This window comes from Balaenoptera ricei, chromosome 11 (assembly GCF_028023285.1).
Source record: "Balaenoptera ricei isolate mBalRic1 chromosome 11, mBalRic1.hap2, whole genome shotgun sequence".
NCBI lineage: Eukaryota > Metazoa > Chordata > Mammalia > Artiodactyla > Balaenopteridae > Balaenoptera > Balaenoptera ricei.
The window spans coordinates 70,500,629-70,517,823 of record NC_082649.1 but is presented as its reverse complement, the minus strand read 5'-3'; the positions used below and the strand labels follow the sequence as shown (position 1 = coordinate 70,517,823).

The following is a 17,195-nucleotide window of genomic DNA, read 5'->3' as shown; positions in this document are numbered from 1 at the left end:
GTCCTGCAGTCCAAAAGACTAGTTTCTAAGGAAAGGTGAGGGGCAGGGTAGGGGCAGAATAAGGGCGGAAAACAGCCCTTTTCACTTTCTCAAATGGCTTCTGTGCTTCCCTTTCATTCAGCTAAGCCTGGGTCAGGTCCCAGACACCCCTAGAATCCTCCAGCTTCAGGAGTGGGCAGGCAGCAGCCATCAGGAGGCAGGTCTGTCTCCTGCCAGGTTATCTTCTCTGTGGGCTCGCAATGGCCCCAGATGCAGCTAGAGCCAGGTGGGTCGCAGAGAACTCTCTCGTGCCTCTGCAGTCCAGCAAACTGAGGTGTCTCCAGCCAGCCACATCTCCTTACAAGTAGCAGACAGTTGCTCGGAAACAGACCAATTTCCACCCGAGTTAAGGATTAACCCCAGCCTCACCCAAGTCCTAGTCTGCAGGGGCTCTGGCAAGGAGAAAGTTCAACACACACCAGGATCAAATCCCCAGGGATTTCTGAGATCACAAACTTGGCCCTGGTGTGCAGAAAGAAGGAATGAGTGGAGCTAGGTTTGGATATAATACCTGCTAAAGAGCTCAAGGATTGTTGGACCCCCCCACCCTGGATCCTCTTCCGGACTCACCCACCCTCCTGGGCACAGGAGATGAAGTAACAGCAGCTGTGGCCCTGTGCCCACTTCCCACTGCCCAGCCCCAGTCTGCCTTTGTGTGGGTACCACTGCCGGCCCCCTCCTCCTTAGAGGCTGTGTCCTAATGAAGCCTTTCACTTTCCCCACTGGATTTTCATTAAGGAAACTCCTGGTTCCTCAATGATGCCCTTAAAAAAATCATTCTCCACTGAGGATTGGAAATGCTGCACAGTCTCCAGGGAGGCCTTGAAAGGGATGCCCACCTTCATCCTCACACCAGGCCTCCAGCAGTCAAATAGTGGCTTGTACTCAGGGATTCTGCTATGAGGAGGACTCAGGTGACCAGTCTTGACCCCTTTCCCCCAGGGAGGAAGATGACTGGAGTGCACCTTAATCCATCCCAATGGAGTGTGTTTCACCGCCAAGAACATCCCATTGGGCAGAGAGGGACGACCAGGGCAAGGGGACAGTTGTGGGCTGGAGAGGATTCCAAAGTGAATCAAGAGACCTAAAGCAGAGTCCAAGTATCTGCCATCAAATGGAGGAGACAGTATTAGAGACACTTAAAGCCCAGATTTGCCTGTTAGAAGGACAAGGGGGGCTCTGCTCTCACAGATAAAGGTATAGAAGAATGACATGGCAGACCAGCAGCTTGCTTTATGGGCATGACCTCATCTGTTCACTCTGCCCCCACCCCCCCACCCCCCCAGCTGATAAGAATCTGGTGCTGTTTCCTGTAGTCCAAGGGTCTCAGACAATGGTGTGAACGGCTGGCCCTACTGGAAAGGACATTGTTCAAGGAAGAAAAAACAACACATTAGCACAAAGCCAGGGCAGGACCTGCCTAAATGTAAGGGCCTGTTAACATATCTATGATTTCCAAGTGAGGGGACACAATGGGGAATTGTTTCTGGAGAGACTAGGTTCCCCTCCAGAATGCTCCTGGGGGCTGGGGATGGCTTTGATGGCCCAGACAGGTCTCAGATGCTCTGTGAGGGACAGACATTGATGGCGTAGATGCCTTCCTGTTTATTAGAGGTGCACTTCAGGGCAGGCCCAAGGAACAAGTTTATACCAAAGACAAGGGGGAGAAGCTCCTGGGCTTCACTCCCTCTACGGAGGCCTCATGCTGTCACACTGCTCAGAGACCCCAGGGCTAGAGGTGGTTTGCTAGGGAAAAGTGAGATTATTTTCTGAAAAACATCAACTCTTTGGTTTATGGCCTGCAATTGCCATGTTGCTTTTTGGAAAAAATGTACAAGGCATGAGACCCTTGCAAATAGCCAACCCCTCAGGAATGGGGCTCCCTGGCTTAGTCTGTTAGGGAGCCTTCTCATGCCTAGGGGCCCCTGTGATGCTGCAGTTCACCTCCAGCCAGCCTGGAAGCACACAGGGAGCTGACGCTGTGTCCCTGGGGTCAGGGCCAATGGAGGTGCTGTTTCTCATAGCAACCTCCTGCCCTGCCAACAGGAAGTTAGAGCCTTTGAACCACCAACCAAAGGCCCTGATGTCAGAGTGTGTGTGTGTGTGTGTCTGTGTGTGTGTGTATGCAGCAGGAGGGTAGGGCAGAAGAGGAACAGGATCATATTACCCATTCCCCTTGGGACTGGCAGTCCCCATTTTTAGGGGTGAGAGGAGGGCAGCTGGGGTTAGGAGGATCACTTTGGGTCTGGAGAGACCATGAAGGCAGTCCTATCTGAGGACCTGACCTATGATAGAAGTGTCATTAGTAACATCTATACTAACCTCTAGATATAACAGGAGCACAACTCATGGATAAACTTGAATGGATGTGTTTAGAACAAGTGAATAGCAGTAAATCCTGTGCAATCCCCAAATAGAAGCAAGTTTTCATAAGCCCTTCTCAACCTTCCACGCCTAAAGGGTTATAATCTTCTTCCTCAACATGCTCACAGTGCCCTCTGGTGTTTGACAGTAAAACATCAGGCTTATGAATGCAGGGTTTGAGCACATCCAACAATTCAGTAGACATCAAACTGCCTCTGCATGTGGGGTCCTGAGTCAGACACCATGAGGGGGAGAAAGGTTAATAAGACAGAAAGGTTCCTTCCCATAAGGGGCTTCCAATCTAGAGGGAGAGACAATTATGGGACCAGATGGAGAATGACACAGGCTATAATAGGGGTATAAGCAGAGCTCAGGGAGAGTGCCCAGGGATGAAGAAGTGGCCCTTATGCTGGATCCATCAGGCTGAGGATAGAGGTTATGGCTCTCCAGACTGCAAAGCTCATGCTCAGGGCCCAGTATTTCAGGGTAGCCATGGCAGAGTGCCCATGGAAGGGCTTAGATGTTCATCTCAGCGGGGGCCATCCTAAGTAAAGAGCTAGCAGATGTTTTATGGCAATTAACAGAAGCGATAAGGATGGATATGCCAAGCAAAGCAAGTGGATATAGGAAACCATGCAGAGAGAAGGCTTTTGCTGCAGTCCTGTGAGGCACAGGGGTCTGAGCTCAACACTGGCAGTGGGATGGAGAGGAAGGCAAACATTTGAAAAATAGTCAAATTGACAAGAAAGAGGGTGGTTGAGCAGAAAAGGAAACATAAGGAGATTCTGAGGTTTCTGGCCCTAGTTCATGGTTCCCACAAAGGTAAAGAATTAGAGGAAGCGGAGCAGGTGCTTTGGGGAATTTTTATTTGATGTCTATTCCTACCCTCCCCAAGTGAACTATTTGTTCTAGGTCCTAGGTTATAAAATGGTAATTAATTCTAATAGACACATCATTTGTGAAAACAGGTATTTAAAATATACAACATGAGCCTGGGGCATCTTGTAGTGCCAAAAAGTAAAGAAGTGCTCAAAACCAAACCAAACCAAACCAAAATGAAACACACAATAATGGCAGTATGTGAAAAGGACATAGGAGTCCCAATGGCCAAAGCTAGAACAATCTGAGCAACAAAATAAAGTAGTATTGGATTATAACCCAAAGTATAATATACATATCCATGAGTCCATACTGATATAAATGGTTGAATAAATAAATACGTGGGAGAGGATAAGTAAATCTCCCATGCTGAAGAATTCCAAATAATATATGTAGATAATCTGTCCGTAAAGAGGGAGGGGGCATAAATCCCCACTCATTAACTGTGGGCTGCACAGAGTGGCTTCTTTCCAAAATTTACAGTATATAAAGGGGGAAAAGGAGTAACTTTTCTCTTTCTGGAAAAACTTGGCAAACACTAACTTGGCCAGATGACCAAGATCAACATCAACAGTGATAAGTCATGTTGATCGTATGTAACTTCAATTTGATGTGATGAAAATGGCACTTTACCTGTGTGGTCTTCCTCCCTCAAACCCATAACTCCAGTCTAATCATAAGAAAAACATCAAGGGCTTCCCTGGTGGCTCAGTGGTTAAGAATCCGCCTGCCAATGCAGGGGACACGCGTTCGAGCCCTGGTCCGGGAAGATCCCACATGCCGCAGAGCAACTAAGCCCGTGCACTACAACTACAGGGCCTGTGCTGTAGAGCCCGCGAGCCACAACTACTGAGCCCGCGTGCCTAGAGCCCATGCTCCACAACAAGAGAAGCCACCACAATGAGAAGCCCGCGCACTGCAATGAAGAGTAGCCCCCACTCGCCGCAACTAGAGAAAGCCCGCGTGCAGCAATGAATACCCAACGCAGCAAAAATAAATTAATTAATTTTTTAAAAAACAATAAACAATGTACAGGAGAGGAAAAATAGTCATAGTGTACCACTTGCCTCAACACTGAAGGTTAATTTAACAAAAATTGCGATGCAATTATAAAAGATGGAGGGAATGAACATGGGAAGGTTTTAAAGGTGCTAGATCTTTATGTAATATAATAGGAAGTCAAAAATGTCTAAGATTAATATATCAAGAAATGGCTAAAAAATGTGGAGAGTAGTTGCCTTTAGGGAATAGGGGTAGGGAAGGATGAGTCAAGAGAGTATTTTTCATTATAATCCTTTTAGTATTTCTTGATTTCTTTTTAAAGTATTATTTTGACCCCCACCGCCTCCTTGTGATTCCAAATGAATCTGGTCAAATCCAAATCACTGTGCACATTCAGATGTAAGTCTCCAAGGGTCAGCAACATTTAAACCAAGTTCGCAGTGAGACCCTGCGAACTCGGTACCTGGCAATGGTCTTGAGTTTCCCCCACTAATCCAAATCCCACAAAATCATTAAAAACAAACAAATGTTCTATTCAATTTATCCCAAGACCTTCTGCCAGGTTTCTGTCCTAGCTGTCTTGCCTAATGTGCTGGCATGGCCCCCTTACCTGAGCTAGAAATGCCCGAGCCACCAGACAGGAGGGTTTGAGTGGAGGTGTGTTAGGGTTAGGAAGGTATGCTAAAGACCAGGCTGCCTGGAGTGAGTGGAGCCCCTTCTGTCCCACGTGAGCACGGCAGTCCCTGGCCTTTGAGTCCAGGGCCCCAAGCCTTGCAATAGTGGCCTATTCTCAGTCCAGTGTGCTCTCCTTTGCTGGCTCACCTTCCTGATGAGATCCTGTGTGTTTATTTGCACAACGATGAAATCTCTGTCCCTGCAAAGTCGATTTACCTGCAAAATACTTCCCTCCAAAGCAACATGTCTAAGTCGAAAGTTCTACATTTAATTCACTGAATTTTATAGAGTAGAAAGGTGCGTTTTCCTATTCCTTCACTCTACCCTCCAGATTCCTTAGTATGCTAGATAAATTCCAGAGTGAATGCATAAGGAGACAGCAATGGAGAGAAAACTTTTATTTGTATAATAACAAACGTGGGTGAAGTCAGAAGAGGTATATGAGAACAAGATCAAGGTGGAAGAATCTTGGGGGAAAAAGAAGAGTAGAAAAGGCCCTCTGGGAATCAGGCAGAAAGAGCAGAGGTGCTCTTAAAGCCACAAACGCGTCCTGTGGTTGGCATCAGGACTCTGCTCTGAACTCATGTTCCCCTGGGACTTCTCTTTCTTTGGTTCAGAGTCTCACTGCTAGCCCCCTTTCCTTGTCTCACAGTGCCAAAGTGCTCCCTCCCCCAAACCTGATGGAGGAACACAGCTTTGTACTCAAATGTGCTTGGCAGCGACTACTCAGAAACTGTTACTTGGACTTTTTGCAGCTCTTAGTGATTCTGACACCCTTGGATCGCCAGGAGTGGGCCCTCGTCCTGCAACCAGAGGACTCCGGTTTTTCTAATGAGGAAGAGCCTGGCCAGTCAGTCCAAGAAGGGCCCGGATTCTGTTCCAGGCTGGTGTCTCTGCAGAAATGCCCCCTGGTGGAAGGTGCTGCTGCAACAGGGGATGTCACCTGAGTTTTCAGGTGTGCAGTCTGTGGTGAAAAGAAAGGTGGGAGAGGCAAACTCGACCCTCTGTCTCTCTCCCAGGCGCAGGTCCTTATGCCCCTCCCTAGCCGCTTTCCTCCCCAAACTAAAGTACCAACTAAAAGTCCCCATCTGATAGCACACCCTCCTCCTTTCCCAGGCACCGTATGTCCCTCGGACCCCCAACCCCCACCCCGGTTCTGAGACCAGACCACCCCTCCAGTCCCACCTGTGGCTTCAGCAGCAGGCGCACACTCCTCACACTCCCATTTCTTACAGTTGGATCTGAGAGAGGAGCAGTCCCTATGGGTTCCGTGGGATCCACATGTAGCACACAGAATGAGGCGCCACCTCCTATAGGAAGAGCCAAGGGAGGGTTGTGGGACAAATGTAACACTCACTACCACTCTTGGAATGTTCGCTGCAGGCCAGGCCTTTGCTGAGGGCTCCTTAGGTATCTTTTACTACACATTTTACCCGTGACGGAGATGTGGCTGAGTGCTGATCCCAAGACCTGCGGTCAGGCACAGCCACTCGCAAGGTGGATCGTGGAAGGAACTGGCCCTGAGTGTCTCTCCATGGGGCACAAGGAGAGGAGACCCTGCAGAGAGACCTGTTCACTTGTACATGAGTGAGTCCTGAGCTGATCAAGGATGGGACTCAGCAGCTATGTTCACCCTGAGGTCTGTAGACAAAAGTAAATTTCTTGCGCTTGATAACTGTGCAAGGTCTAAGATGGCCCTGCTGAGAGATCTGTCTGGCCAGGAGGCTTTTCCTACCCTTCATCCTCAAAGCTGTCTCTGCCGTGTTCATACACACAGATGGGGGCATCACAATGCTGATAGCGCTGATACAACTCCGAGAAAGCCCCTGGCTCGAGTTCCCAGGCAGCATCTCTGCAGTGGGAGAAGAAACAGTGAGTAAGGGACATATAATCGGGTGGTAAAACCTTTGTCCACCTGGGAGGAACTAGGAAGAACTCAAGCTAACACAGCAAAAGAGTTCAACAGATTGCCTGAATACTTTCAGCAAGGCGGGGCTAGTGGCCTGGCAGTGGGAGAGGGTTGAAGCAGATAAGTGGAACACAGGTGTTCCTTAGTTCCACACTGGAACTCAAGAACCCAAAGAATTCTGACCCCCAAAGCACCTTTTCAGAAACATGCCCACCACCCCTGCTTCACCCCCCCCCCATTTCTTTTTATAATTGAAAAGCTCTCCCGCCACCCTTCCCTCTTCACTGTACATCAGTGCTTCTGCTGATTCCTCATGCTCTGAACTATCCTCACACTCACCTTCTCTCTAGAAACCTAGGCAACCCACTTCCTGGCTCAATTCCTGCTATAAAGTTTCTACTACCTGTCTGGAATATGAATTCCCATTCTTAGCATTTCTTGAGGAAATTCTTCTCGATTGTTGCAGTGTGGACATTTGAAGAAATGCTTTGCTGATGTGTGGGCATATTTCTGTTAAGATAAACATGGAAGATAGTGTTTGTAAAAACACTATCTTTTATCACATTCTTCCCACCCCGCACCCTCGTCTCACAAAGAGAATGTTGCTAGGAGAGCTTGACTAAGGGTTACAGGACAAGGAATTTGGATGGGCTGGGGAGAGGGCTGCAAATCCAGGCATCAGACCAGGGACCAAAAGCTCAAGAGAGTGCCCAGGAGTGCCTCAGCTGTCATCTCCAGTCATGGGGTCTGGCAGTGCTCGACCCAGTAGGGGTCAGGTACCAAGAATACACATTTCCCTTTCCTTCAATCCCAGGAAGCATGGCTGATTTTGAGGCTACTTGACTCATTCTAGGATAAGCTCATTCGCTCCAGCCATCCTGAGGATTTTGTTCAGTCTAAATCTGATGATAAAGTCCTACAGGTCAAGGATATCCAGAGACCAGGCTAACTTTCCTCTGGAACCAGTCCTGTATACAGGCCTGCAGCACAGAGCACAAAAGCTGAGATTGCCTGAGCATTCCCAGGGTGCTCAGAACTGGGCCATTGTGGAGGGTCCCCAGTCCAGAGAAAGCCCCACCTGTATGCACTTGCGGTGGTAGATAGTTTGGCTACAGCACGGACTCTGGATGTTTTCAACACTTGCTTGGGATAAGTCTTCACAGCACAAGACACAGCTTTCCTCCCCCACATTCTCCCATCGGATGTCCTGTGTTGGGCGATGTTTCTCACAAAATGATCTGTGGGAGAGTAAATAGACTTGGTTTCTGGTTTGTCACTGATGCAGTTTTCCAGCTGCCCAGCCTAGGAAGGGCAATCAACCACTCAGGCCAGTGTCCACTGAACCTCCACGCTCATGGGGGAGGAGGAGGAGCAGGGCGAAGAACAGCCACATTCCTTCTCATAGCTGCTTTCCCACTGAGCAAAGCTCCTGGGACTATCTCCACAGCCTCCTGTTCCTGAAAGCCCCACTTAGTTCTGAGCAGCTAAGAACCCCAGCTGTTTGTAATTTAAGGAGGGGATAGGAAGCAAGAAGCAACCCCTGTGAAATTGCCAAGTCAAGATACTGTTTCTCATTATTGAATGGAGGGACAGATTCTCTGGTGAATCGAAACAGGCCCGTGAGAACTGGACTCTGATTTCATTAGATGCTAAATAACAAATAGCAAAAGGGCAGCCCAACTTTCCTCCTTCATCACTCACTTGTACTCTCCAAAAAATTGTGAAAGGCAACCCCTTTCCTGGCCACAAGGAAGATGGAAGTTTCTGACGCATTGATCCTTCTGGCAGTTGATGGCAGCTCCCTTTTTCTTGCACACAAAGCAGATCTGCAAATGAGACCCCAGGCAGTGCTCAGGGCCCCAAAACAGACAGACATTCTGTGGCACATCATTCTACGGAATGGAAATTTTTTGAAGCAACAGCCATTCTTCTTCCTCAGTGGACCTAGAAGCACTAGGGTATGCCAAAGCTGAGCTCCAAGCAGCACTGAATTCTTTTTGGCTTTCTCAGGATGTTGCTCCCTCTCCTCACTTAGGATACTATACCCTAGAGAAGCATGGAACTTAAGAGAAGGACCAGTGGGAAATTCAAGAGTCCTCTGACTTTTAAACTAGCAATTAGGGAAAAGAATAGAAACAGGGATGATGAGAGGAGTATGAGAAGAGGCCTATCCCAAGGCCCCCATTTCAGGGGATTCTAACCTTCCTAGAGGCCCGGGCTGCCTCCTTTTTGATGTCCTCAGGCAGGAATCCATGGAAACCTCTATTGGACTGGCCCCTCTGAGGCAGCTTGCTAGATAGGATCTAGAAGGTCAGCAGAACCAGGCTGTCAACACTGATGATCAGTGAAACAGTGCAGTGGGTGATGACAGGGTAAGAGAGCTAAGAAACAGAGCTTGGTGGAATATATATGCATTTACAGGGTAATTTATTTACTTAACAAGGCCTTACATAGCATAAGTGTTGGGTGCTCTAAGTGCTTTTCAAATATTAACTCATTTAATCCTTGTAACAACCTTAAGAGGTAGGTAGTGTCATCATCCCCATTTTATAGGAGAAATAACGTGACAGTATCAAGAGCCCAGAACCTGGGCTCTTACCCACCTTTGTGCTACTCTGCCTTTCATTCACTGAGCACTGCTTTTGTTGTGCTGAGCACTTTGGAGAAACATTCCCTCTATAGTGACTCATTGTCTGCTCACCACAACCCTGTGATACAGATGCCATTGTGATCCTCATCTTAGAGGCCACTGAGGTGTAGCGCAGCAAGTGACCCGGCTGGGGTCACCCAGAAAGGAGGCAGCAGAGTCGCCTTCACATGTGAGCCCACAGAACCCACACTCTCACTCTCCCACTGTACTGCCCCTCAGTACAGAATAAATACTCTTCTCAGAGTGTATTCTCCACAGAAAGGGAAACAGGGCTTTCAAATCTCCTGACTGTAGTCATTCTGCCTTATAGGGGAAGGGGAGGAATTGAACTTTTCTTTAAAAACATACTTTAAAGGACCTTTTGTTTCTGAAAAGCCCCCAAAGCAGAGTCTAATGGGAAATCAAGGGAAAAGAAGCTAAACTGTTAGGTACCCATGAACAATGAACGTGTACATACTTTGGAAGAATGTCATACCTGAGCCCCACCCCAAGAAGCTTCCAAAAATATTAAGGAGGGTGCAGGACCTACTGCAGCAGTTACGTGTTATATGTAATGGGGGCTGAGGTTATTTTATTTTAACATTATAGAAAAAGTGAGCCTACAAGGTTGGATGACTTGAGGACGCTTGAATTATATCCCAATTAGGCTTAAAACATATCTATGTTAATAGTCTCTCAAGGCTTTAGGACTATATGAGTGATTTCCATTTATACTTTTAAGTGTTATTAATATTTTCTACAATGAATATGTATAATTTCTACAAACAGAAAAATCAGTAGTGAAAGATTAAAAATAATCTAAATGTCCTTTAACAGGAGTTTAATACTTTTTGGCACATCTGTACCATGGAATACCAATTAGCTATTAAAAAAATGTTCTATATGGAAAGAGCTCCATAAATATATGAGGTAAAAAAAAGGAAAATACAAAACACTGTGTATAGGATGTCTATTTTATGTTGAAAATGTATATGCTTATAAATGCATTGAAGTTAAACAAGACCCGACACCAAAACAAGACAGAACTTACAGGAGTGAAAAAGCACAGACCAATTTTTCTCATGAGCATAGATACAAAAATGAAACAAAATATTGAATCCAGCACCATATAAAAAGGATTATACATCATGACCAAGCAGAATTTGTACCAGAAATGCATGATTAGTTTAACATTATTCAATCAATGTAACAAACCACATTCACAAAATAAAGAAGAAAAATCATGATCTTCTCAACAGATGCAGAAAAAGCATCTGACAAATTCAGCACACATTCATAATACCCTCAGCAAACCAGAAATAAAAGGGAACTTCTCCAATCTGATGAAAAGCATCTAAGAAAAACCTACAGCTGACATCATATTTAATGGTGAAAGATTGGATGCTGTCCTCTAATGTTAGGAACAAGATAGGATATTCACTCATACAACTTCTTTTCAACACTAGATTGAAGTTCCTAGCTATTACAATAAGGCAAGAAGAAGAATTAAAAGACATAAAGATTGGAAAGAAAGAACTGCCTTTATTCACACGTGATTGTGTACACAGGAAATCCTAAGGCATTTACCAAAAAATTTAAAAATAAAAACTACTGAACTAATAAGTGAATTTAACAATATTGCCAAGACAAAATCAATGTACAAAAATAAACTGCATTCCTATACACCAGCAACAAACTTGAAATGAAATTTTAAAATACCATTTATACTAGCATAGAAGTCACAAAATATTTAGGAATACATTTGACAAAATATGTGAGAGACTTCTTCACTAAAAAAAAAAATTGCTGAGATAAATTTTAAAAGACACAAATTAATGGGGAAATATATCATGTCCATGGACTGGAAGATTCAATATTGTTTGTCAATTCTTCCCAAATTGATCCATAAATTCAATGCAATTCCTATCACTATCCCAACAGGCTTTTTTTTTAACGAAAAATTGACAAACTAAATATAAAATGTATATGGAAAAGGAAAGCACCCAATAGCCAAAGCAATCTTGGAAAAGACTGCAGAACAAGACTTAATTTCAAGATGCTGTAAAGTCACAATAATCAAAACAGTGTGGTATTGGTAAGGATCAACACACAGATCAATGACATAAAATAAATCATCCAGATCCACAGATACATGGTCAACTGATTTTGACAAAAGCACTGAGGTAATGCAATGGGTGGGCAAAGATTTCTTGGGACACACAAACAAGCACGAACCATAAAAGGAAAAATAGATAAACTGGACTTCATCAAAATTAAAAACTTTTGTTCTTCGAAAAACATCATTAAGAAAATAAAAAGGCAGGGGGAAGGGGCAGCAGGCACCATGTTGGGCCATGAAGGTGGCAAGAAGAAGTCCTTGAAGCAGCCCAAGAAGCAAGCCAAGGAGATGGGCAAGGAAGATAAGGCACTCAAGCAGAAAAAGGAGGAGGAGCAGAAGAAACTCGAGGAGCTAAAAGGGAAGGCTGCGGGGAAAGGCCCCCTGGCCACAGGTGGAATTAAGAAATCTGGCAAAAAGTAAGCTGTTCCTGGAATTCCTTGGTGGTCCAGTGGTTAAGACTTGGTGCTTTCACCGCCATAGGCCCGGGTTCGATCCCTGGTCAGGGAACTAGATCCCACAAGCTGCACAGCGTGGCCAAAAAATAAATAAAATAAAATTTTAAAAACGTAAGCTGTTCCTTGTGCCTGAGGCAATGATGATTCCATTCCTGTTTAAACATCTGGATTCCCTGCCATAACATCTGTCGCCACCTATAGCTATAGCTTGGAACCTTTTGTACATTTAAGAATAAATTTTTGTAAAAAAAAGAAAATCATACAGTGGCTCATCTTGTCTTTAGTTTTTCTCAGCCATTTTCTACCTTAGCTATGAGATCCGCATAAACCCAGCGCAGAATCCTGCCAAAGTGTGTTCCTAAGTCCTTGTTCTATCCTGGATTCTGCATCACCTGGAATGAAACCAACTCATTTGAAAAATAAAAAGAAAATTAAAAGGCAAATCACAGACTGGGAGAAAATAGTGACAACACACATCTCTGAAAAAGGATTTGTAGCCAGAATATACAAAGAACTCTTATAACTCAATAAGACAAAACAACACAACTTTTTTTTTTCCTTTGGCCTCACCGTGCAGCATGTGCGATCTTAGTTCCCCTACCAGGGATCGAACCTATGCCCCCAGCAATGGAAGTGTGGAGTCTTGACCACTGGACCGCCAGGGAAATCCCAAAACAACTCAACTTTTAAAATGGACAAAATATTTGTACATACACTTCACAAAGGGAAATATGTGAATGGCCAATAAGCACACAAAAAGAAGGTCAACATTTTAGGTCATCAGAAAAATGCAAATTAAAACCGCAATGAGATACCAAAACACACTCAGTAGAATGGCTAAAATTAAAAAGACTAACAACATCAAGTCGGGACAAGAATATTGTGCAAACAGAAATCTCATAAACTGCTAGTGGGATTGTAAACTGGTACAACCACTTTGGAAAGTGATTTGTCAACTTCACACAAAGTTAAACATATAGTTAGTAATTTCACCCCTAGACATTTGCCCAAGAGAAGTGAAAACATGTTTTCACACAAAAAATTGTACGTGAATATGCATAGCAGCTTTATTCACAATAGCCCCAAATGAAAACAATTCAAATGTCCATCAGCAGGTGGATAAATAAGCAAATTATAATATATTCATACAACAGAATACAACTACACAATAAAAAGGCACAAGCTACCGACGCATGCAACATGGATCAATCTTCAAAACACTGTGTTGAGTGAAAGAAGCCAGACACAAAAGAGTACAAATTGTATGGTTTCATTTATATGAAGTATAAGAATAGGCAAAAGTAACCTATGGATCAGAACAGCGATCATCTCTGAGGGAACTGACTGGAAGAGGGTAGGAGGGGATTTCTGGCATGATGGAAATAATTATTTTGATTGGGGTAGTGTTTACATGGGGACATACTTTATATCCCCATGATATATGAGTTTATCAAAACGCATCAAACTGTATTCTTAAATGGGTGCATTCTATAGCATACAAACTATACTTAATTTAAAAAGAATATCAGGAAAAATAGCTGGAAGAACTGTTGGTAGCATTTGCTGCTGGGGAGAGGGAGAAGGATTGGGAATACTACTAGGGGAAGAGACTTTCTATTGTACATACTTTATACTGTTAGGATTTTACATCAGGTACACACATTACTTTTTAAAAATTAGATTTTTTTAAAAAAAAGTCATTAAGAAAAACAAGCAAACAGGGCAATGGATCTGAGGCTGGATGCAAAAACAGAGCACAGACTGTACAGCAAAGCCATAGGACATTCAAAGCAAAGGGGGCCTTATACTCACAAGACAGAAATAATGCACACTGAGATTGTGTTTCTGAAGAAATTCCCCTAATTTTTCGGGATCCCCAGGTTCTTGAAGGCATAGCCGGCAAACTGGAAGAAAAGATGTTAGGAATTCATTTTGGGAGCATAACGATCTCTCTAAGTACAAGGAGGAGGACAGTACTGGGAAGAGGGTCATTTTGACAAGGAGGAGGTTGGGATGAAGTGTTATTTGGTATCAGTTAGGCTTTCATATAATTTTAGCCACATCTGACGGAGTTGGCTGCAACTGCTCACTTCATATACTTTTATCTCAAGCGGCTTTAATTAACTTGTTCCTTGAACTTTGGACGTGACATTTAAAAATTACAGACTCTGAGTTCTTCAGGATCTTAGAGATTCTGGGAAGGAATTGACAGTGAGAAGAGCAAGTTTGCTGCCCTACACAGGTGGCCTTTGCTGAGGTCGGGAGGCAGCAGCCAAACAGAACCTCCAGTCTTTCTTACCAGGCCCTGAAGAAGGCTTCCTCTGGGTTACCCTCCTTGTCTTGGCAGATTTTCTATACAAGAGATGGAAAAAGTACAAGGTAGTCTTTGAGGATCCTGTTGGCATCTCTTGTAACATTTCCCTCAAAATGCTATCCATGGGTCTGATGAAGGACCAAAACAGCTAAAGACTAAGACATCAGTTTTCTTCTTCCCTTTCATATTTTTTGAAAGCACAAAACATGCCCATGGAATTATGTGAATTATGTGAGATCATAGCCATCTTTCTGTTCTAGTGCCTCTATTGCCTGTGTTGACTGAATGAATGCAAGAACAAACCCCCTTTTATTCTTTTACTGTTTCTACTGTCACCTACCCTGAATCTCAGGTGGTACCATGTTCACAAGGCATAATAAAATGATACTAAAATTGATTAAGAATTTCCTATTGCTAGGCAATATTCTTGGCTCTATATGTATTAGCTCAGTGAATCTACAGAATGTTCTAAAAAGTGGGTGCTATTATTATGTATTTTCCAGATGAGGAAACTGAGGCCTAAAGAAATGAAATAACCTGTCCCAGGTCACCTAGTTAGCAAGTGTTAGAGCCAGGATATGACTCTAGGCAGTAGGGCTCCACAGCCAGGACTTTGCCAGTAGGGACATCCCTGGGAGGATAGGTTACTGGGCAGCTTCCCAGGGACCACTGGTGTATGCGTCAACACTAACCAACCCTAGCCTCCAAGACCAAACAAAGCGGACAAAAAATGAAGCATATACTACAGGCCATTGGACAATTTCTCCCAAACTCTCTTAAGTTGCCTACTCTACCTCAATCTTTGATGTTCCTTCTTCTTTCCTATTATAGTCTTCATTCGCTGCTGTCTCTCTCTCCTGTCTTGAATTCTTCTATACTATAATGAGGACAATACCGGCTCTTCCAGCTATAAATATAAACAAGTCAGCAATTAATTCTACATTTGGTTATCAAGTTCCACAGGGCCAAAGCAACAGTGCACTTCACCTCCCCATCCATGTGACAGAATAAAAGGGACATGCCCAGTATCAATGTCAGTAATAGCCAATAATTATTAAATCATGCCCAGAACTGTTCTGGGCATTTTACATTTAACTCGAAAACCCCCTTGGCAATAGGTACCATTTTATCCCTATTTTCAAGATGAGACTGAGGCACAAGATGAGACTGTCACACAGAGGCACTTGCTCAAGATCACAGTTACCGATACACCACAGCGGTATGAGAACTTGGAACTATTGCTTGAACTGGCTAACTGGTTCTTTGCTTTCTTTGTGCCTACTAAATGTATGAGGTAGCACTCAGGAAAAATGCCTCCTTTTGCCCCCAAGTTTAAGTTCCTTAATTCCACCCAGGAAAAGCTAGGTTAGGTAACTCTTTCCTAGGAAAAGGAGCCTGTGAGATTCTGGCTGCCAAAAGCGAGACCTCCCTCTAGTGAGAGCCAAGATATAACCCTGACAAATCACCCCTTGGCTCCTATTGCTTCTTTTCACCAGGCTCAGATGATCACTGAGGTCTGGCCTGTTCTCAACCTTCCTCTAGATGTGAACCAAGGTTAAAAAGCCCAGAAGTGGAAAAGACACCCTGCCACTCCTCCCCCGACCAATGTCAGCTGGCTATAAATTCACAGTTTTCATTGGTTAAGGGGGAAATCCCTGAATGGGAATGGGGACAAAAGAAATAAAAAGCACTCCTCTCAAGGAAGGACTGTGTCAAGTCAGGGGAGAGGAGAAGGATAGCATTTCTTAGGAGAATTGAGTGAATTAGGTCAGTCCAGGGACACACACTCCAGTACCCATGTCCTCAGACCACAGCTGCAGAGCATGAACATCTTTAGCGACTGTCAACTGTTCTGCATGAACGTAACTACTCAGGCAACTAGCTGTTCAGCACGCTAAGGCTCCATCTCCTCTTCTAACCCATGAGTTGCACTTGCATTGGTAATGACATTTGATGGCTTCTTACTCAACAAAAGCACTAGGACAGGCTGGAAGAGGAGAGAGAAGGGCGTGCACTAGGGGATCCACTTTAGCTGGCTACAGAACAGTTCCGAGTCATTGGGGAAATCCAGATCTAGCAATAGAAATAAAACCTTGAAACGTCAGTTCTTTGCATCGCTGGACCAAGACGTTCCTTGAGTGGGATTCTGCGCACAGTGGTAGTTACAGGAAGACGCAAGGATCTTCAAAGCATGTGAGGAGGACGTTGCAAATGCTGGCTTCCACAAGCTGCTCAGTCTGAGATTTCCTAACCGATCGGATGCTCCCTTGAAACGGTTACCGAGTTGTTTCACTGGATAAGTGCTGAGTAAAACTTGAGAAAATTAAAAATAAATAAGTGTATTCGGCCCCGCCACCGCAAGAATAAACAATGGTTTATTTGGAAAATACGAGTCGGTGTGGCCACAACCATCCCCCGGAGGTAACAGCCAAAGAAGGGGCTCAAGGAGCATCCCGCAGATGCCAGACCAGGCTCATGTCGCGCCTGCCGGGCTGCTGGTGCGAGGCCGGGCAGGAGGTCGCCTCAGCCGCTCACTCCTCACGGTAGCGCACTGGCGGCCGCTCCCGGTCGGGGCCGCCCGCCCGGCTATCGCCGAGGGCGCCGCTGTCCCGGAGCTTTATTCGTTGCCGCAAGCTGTGGTAGCTACCTCACGGGCCGCCGCCCCGCGCGGTGACTGCGCCGGCGAAGGGGGTGAGCACGCAAACGGCGGCCGGGTCACGCGGACTGCAACCCAGGAACACTGCAGCCGCGGGGAGCACAGCGACGCTGACGGTTGCGCAGAGCGGGACCGCTAACGGTAGCGCGCTAAC

General features: G+C 45.1%; 2 protein-coding genes across 2 annotated transcripts; one reads left to right on the top strand and one right to left on the bottom strand.

Moving 5' to 3' along the window:
• Positions 1-5,342: 5,342 nt before the first annotated feature.
• PHF7 (PHD finger protein 7) lies at positions 5,343-16,341 on the bottom strand. Its single transcript, XM_059939827.1, is given in 11 exon segments — positions 5,343-5,870; positions 5,872-5,923; positions 6,145-6,269; positions 6,695-6,811; positions 7,272-7,378; positions 7,947-8,106; positions 8,570-8,694; positions 9,070-9,171; positions 13,884-13,975; positions 14,371-14,423; positions 15,180-16,341. Coding segments are annotated over 11 exon segments (1,152 nt in total). The 5' UTR covers positions 15,224-16,341; the 3' UTR covers positions 5,343-5,695.
• On the top strand, positions 11,745-12,039 carry LOC132375066 (translation machinery-associated protein 7-like). The gene has a single exon (XM_059939829.1). The coding sequence runs from the start codon at positions 11,842-11,844 to the stop codon at positions 12,034-12,036; it is 195 nt and encodes a 64-aa protein (XP_059795812.1). The 5' UTR covers positions 11,745-11,841; the 3' UTR covers positions 12,037-12,039.
• Positions 16,342-17,195: the final 854 nt, after the last annotated feature.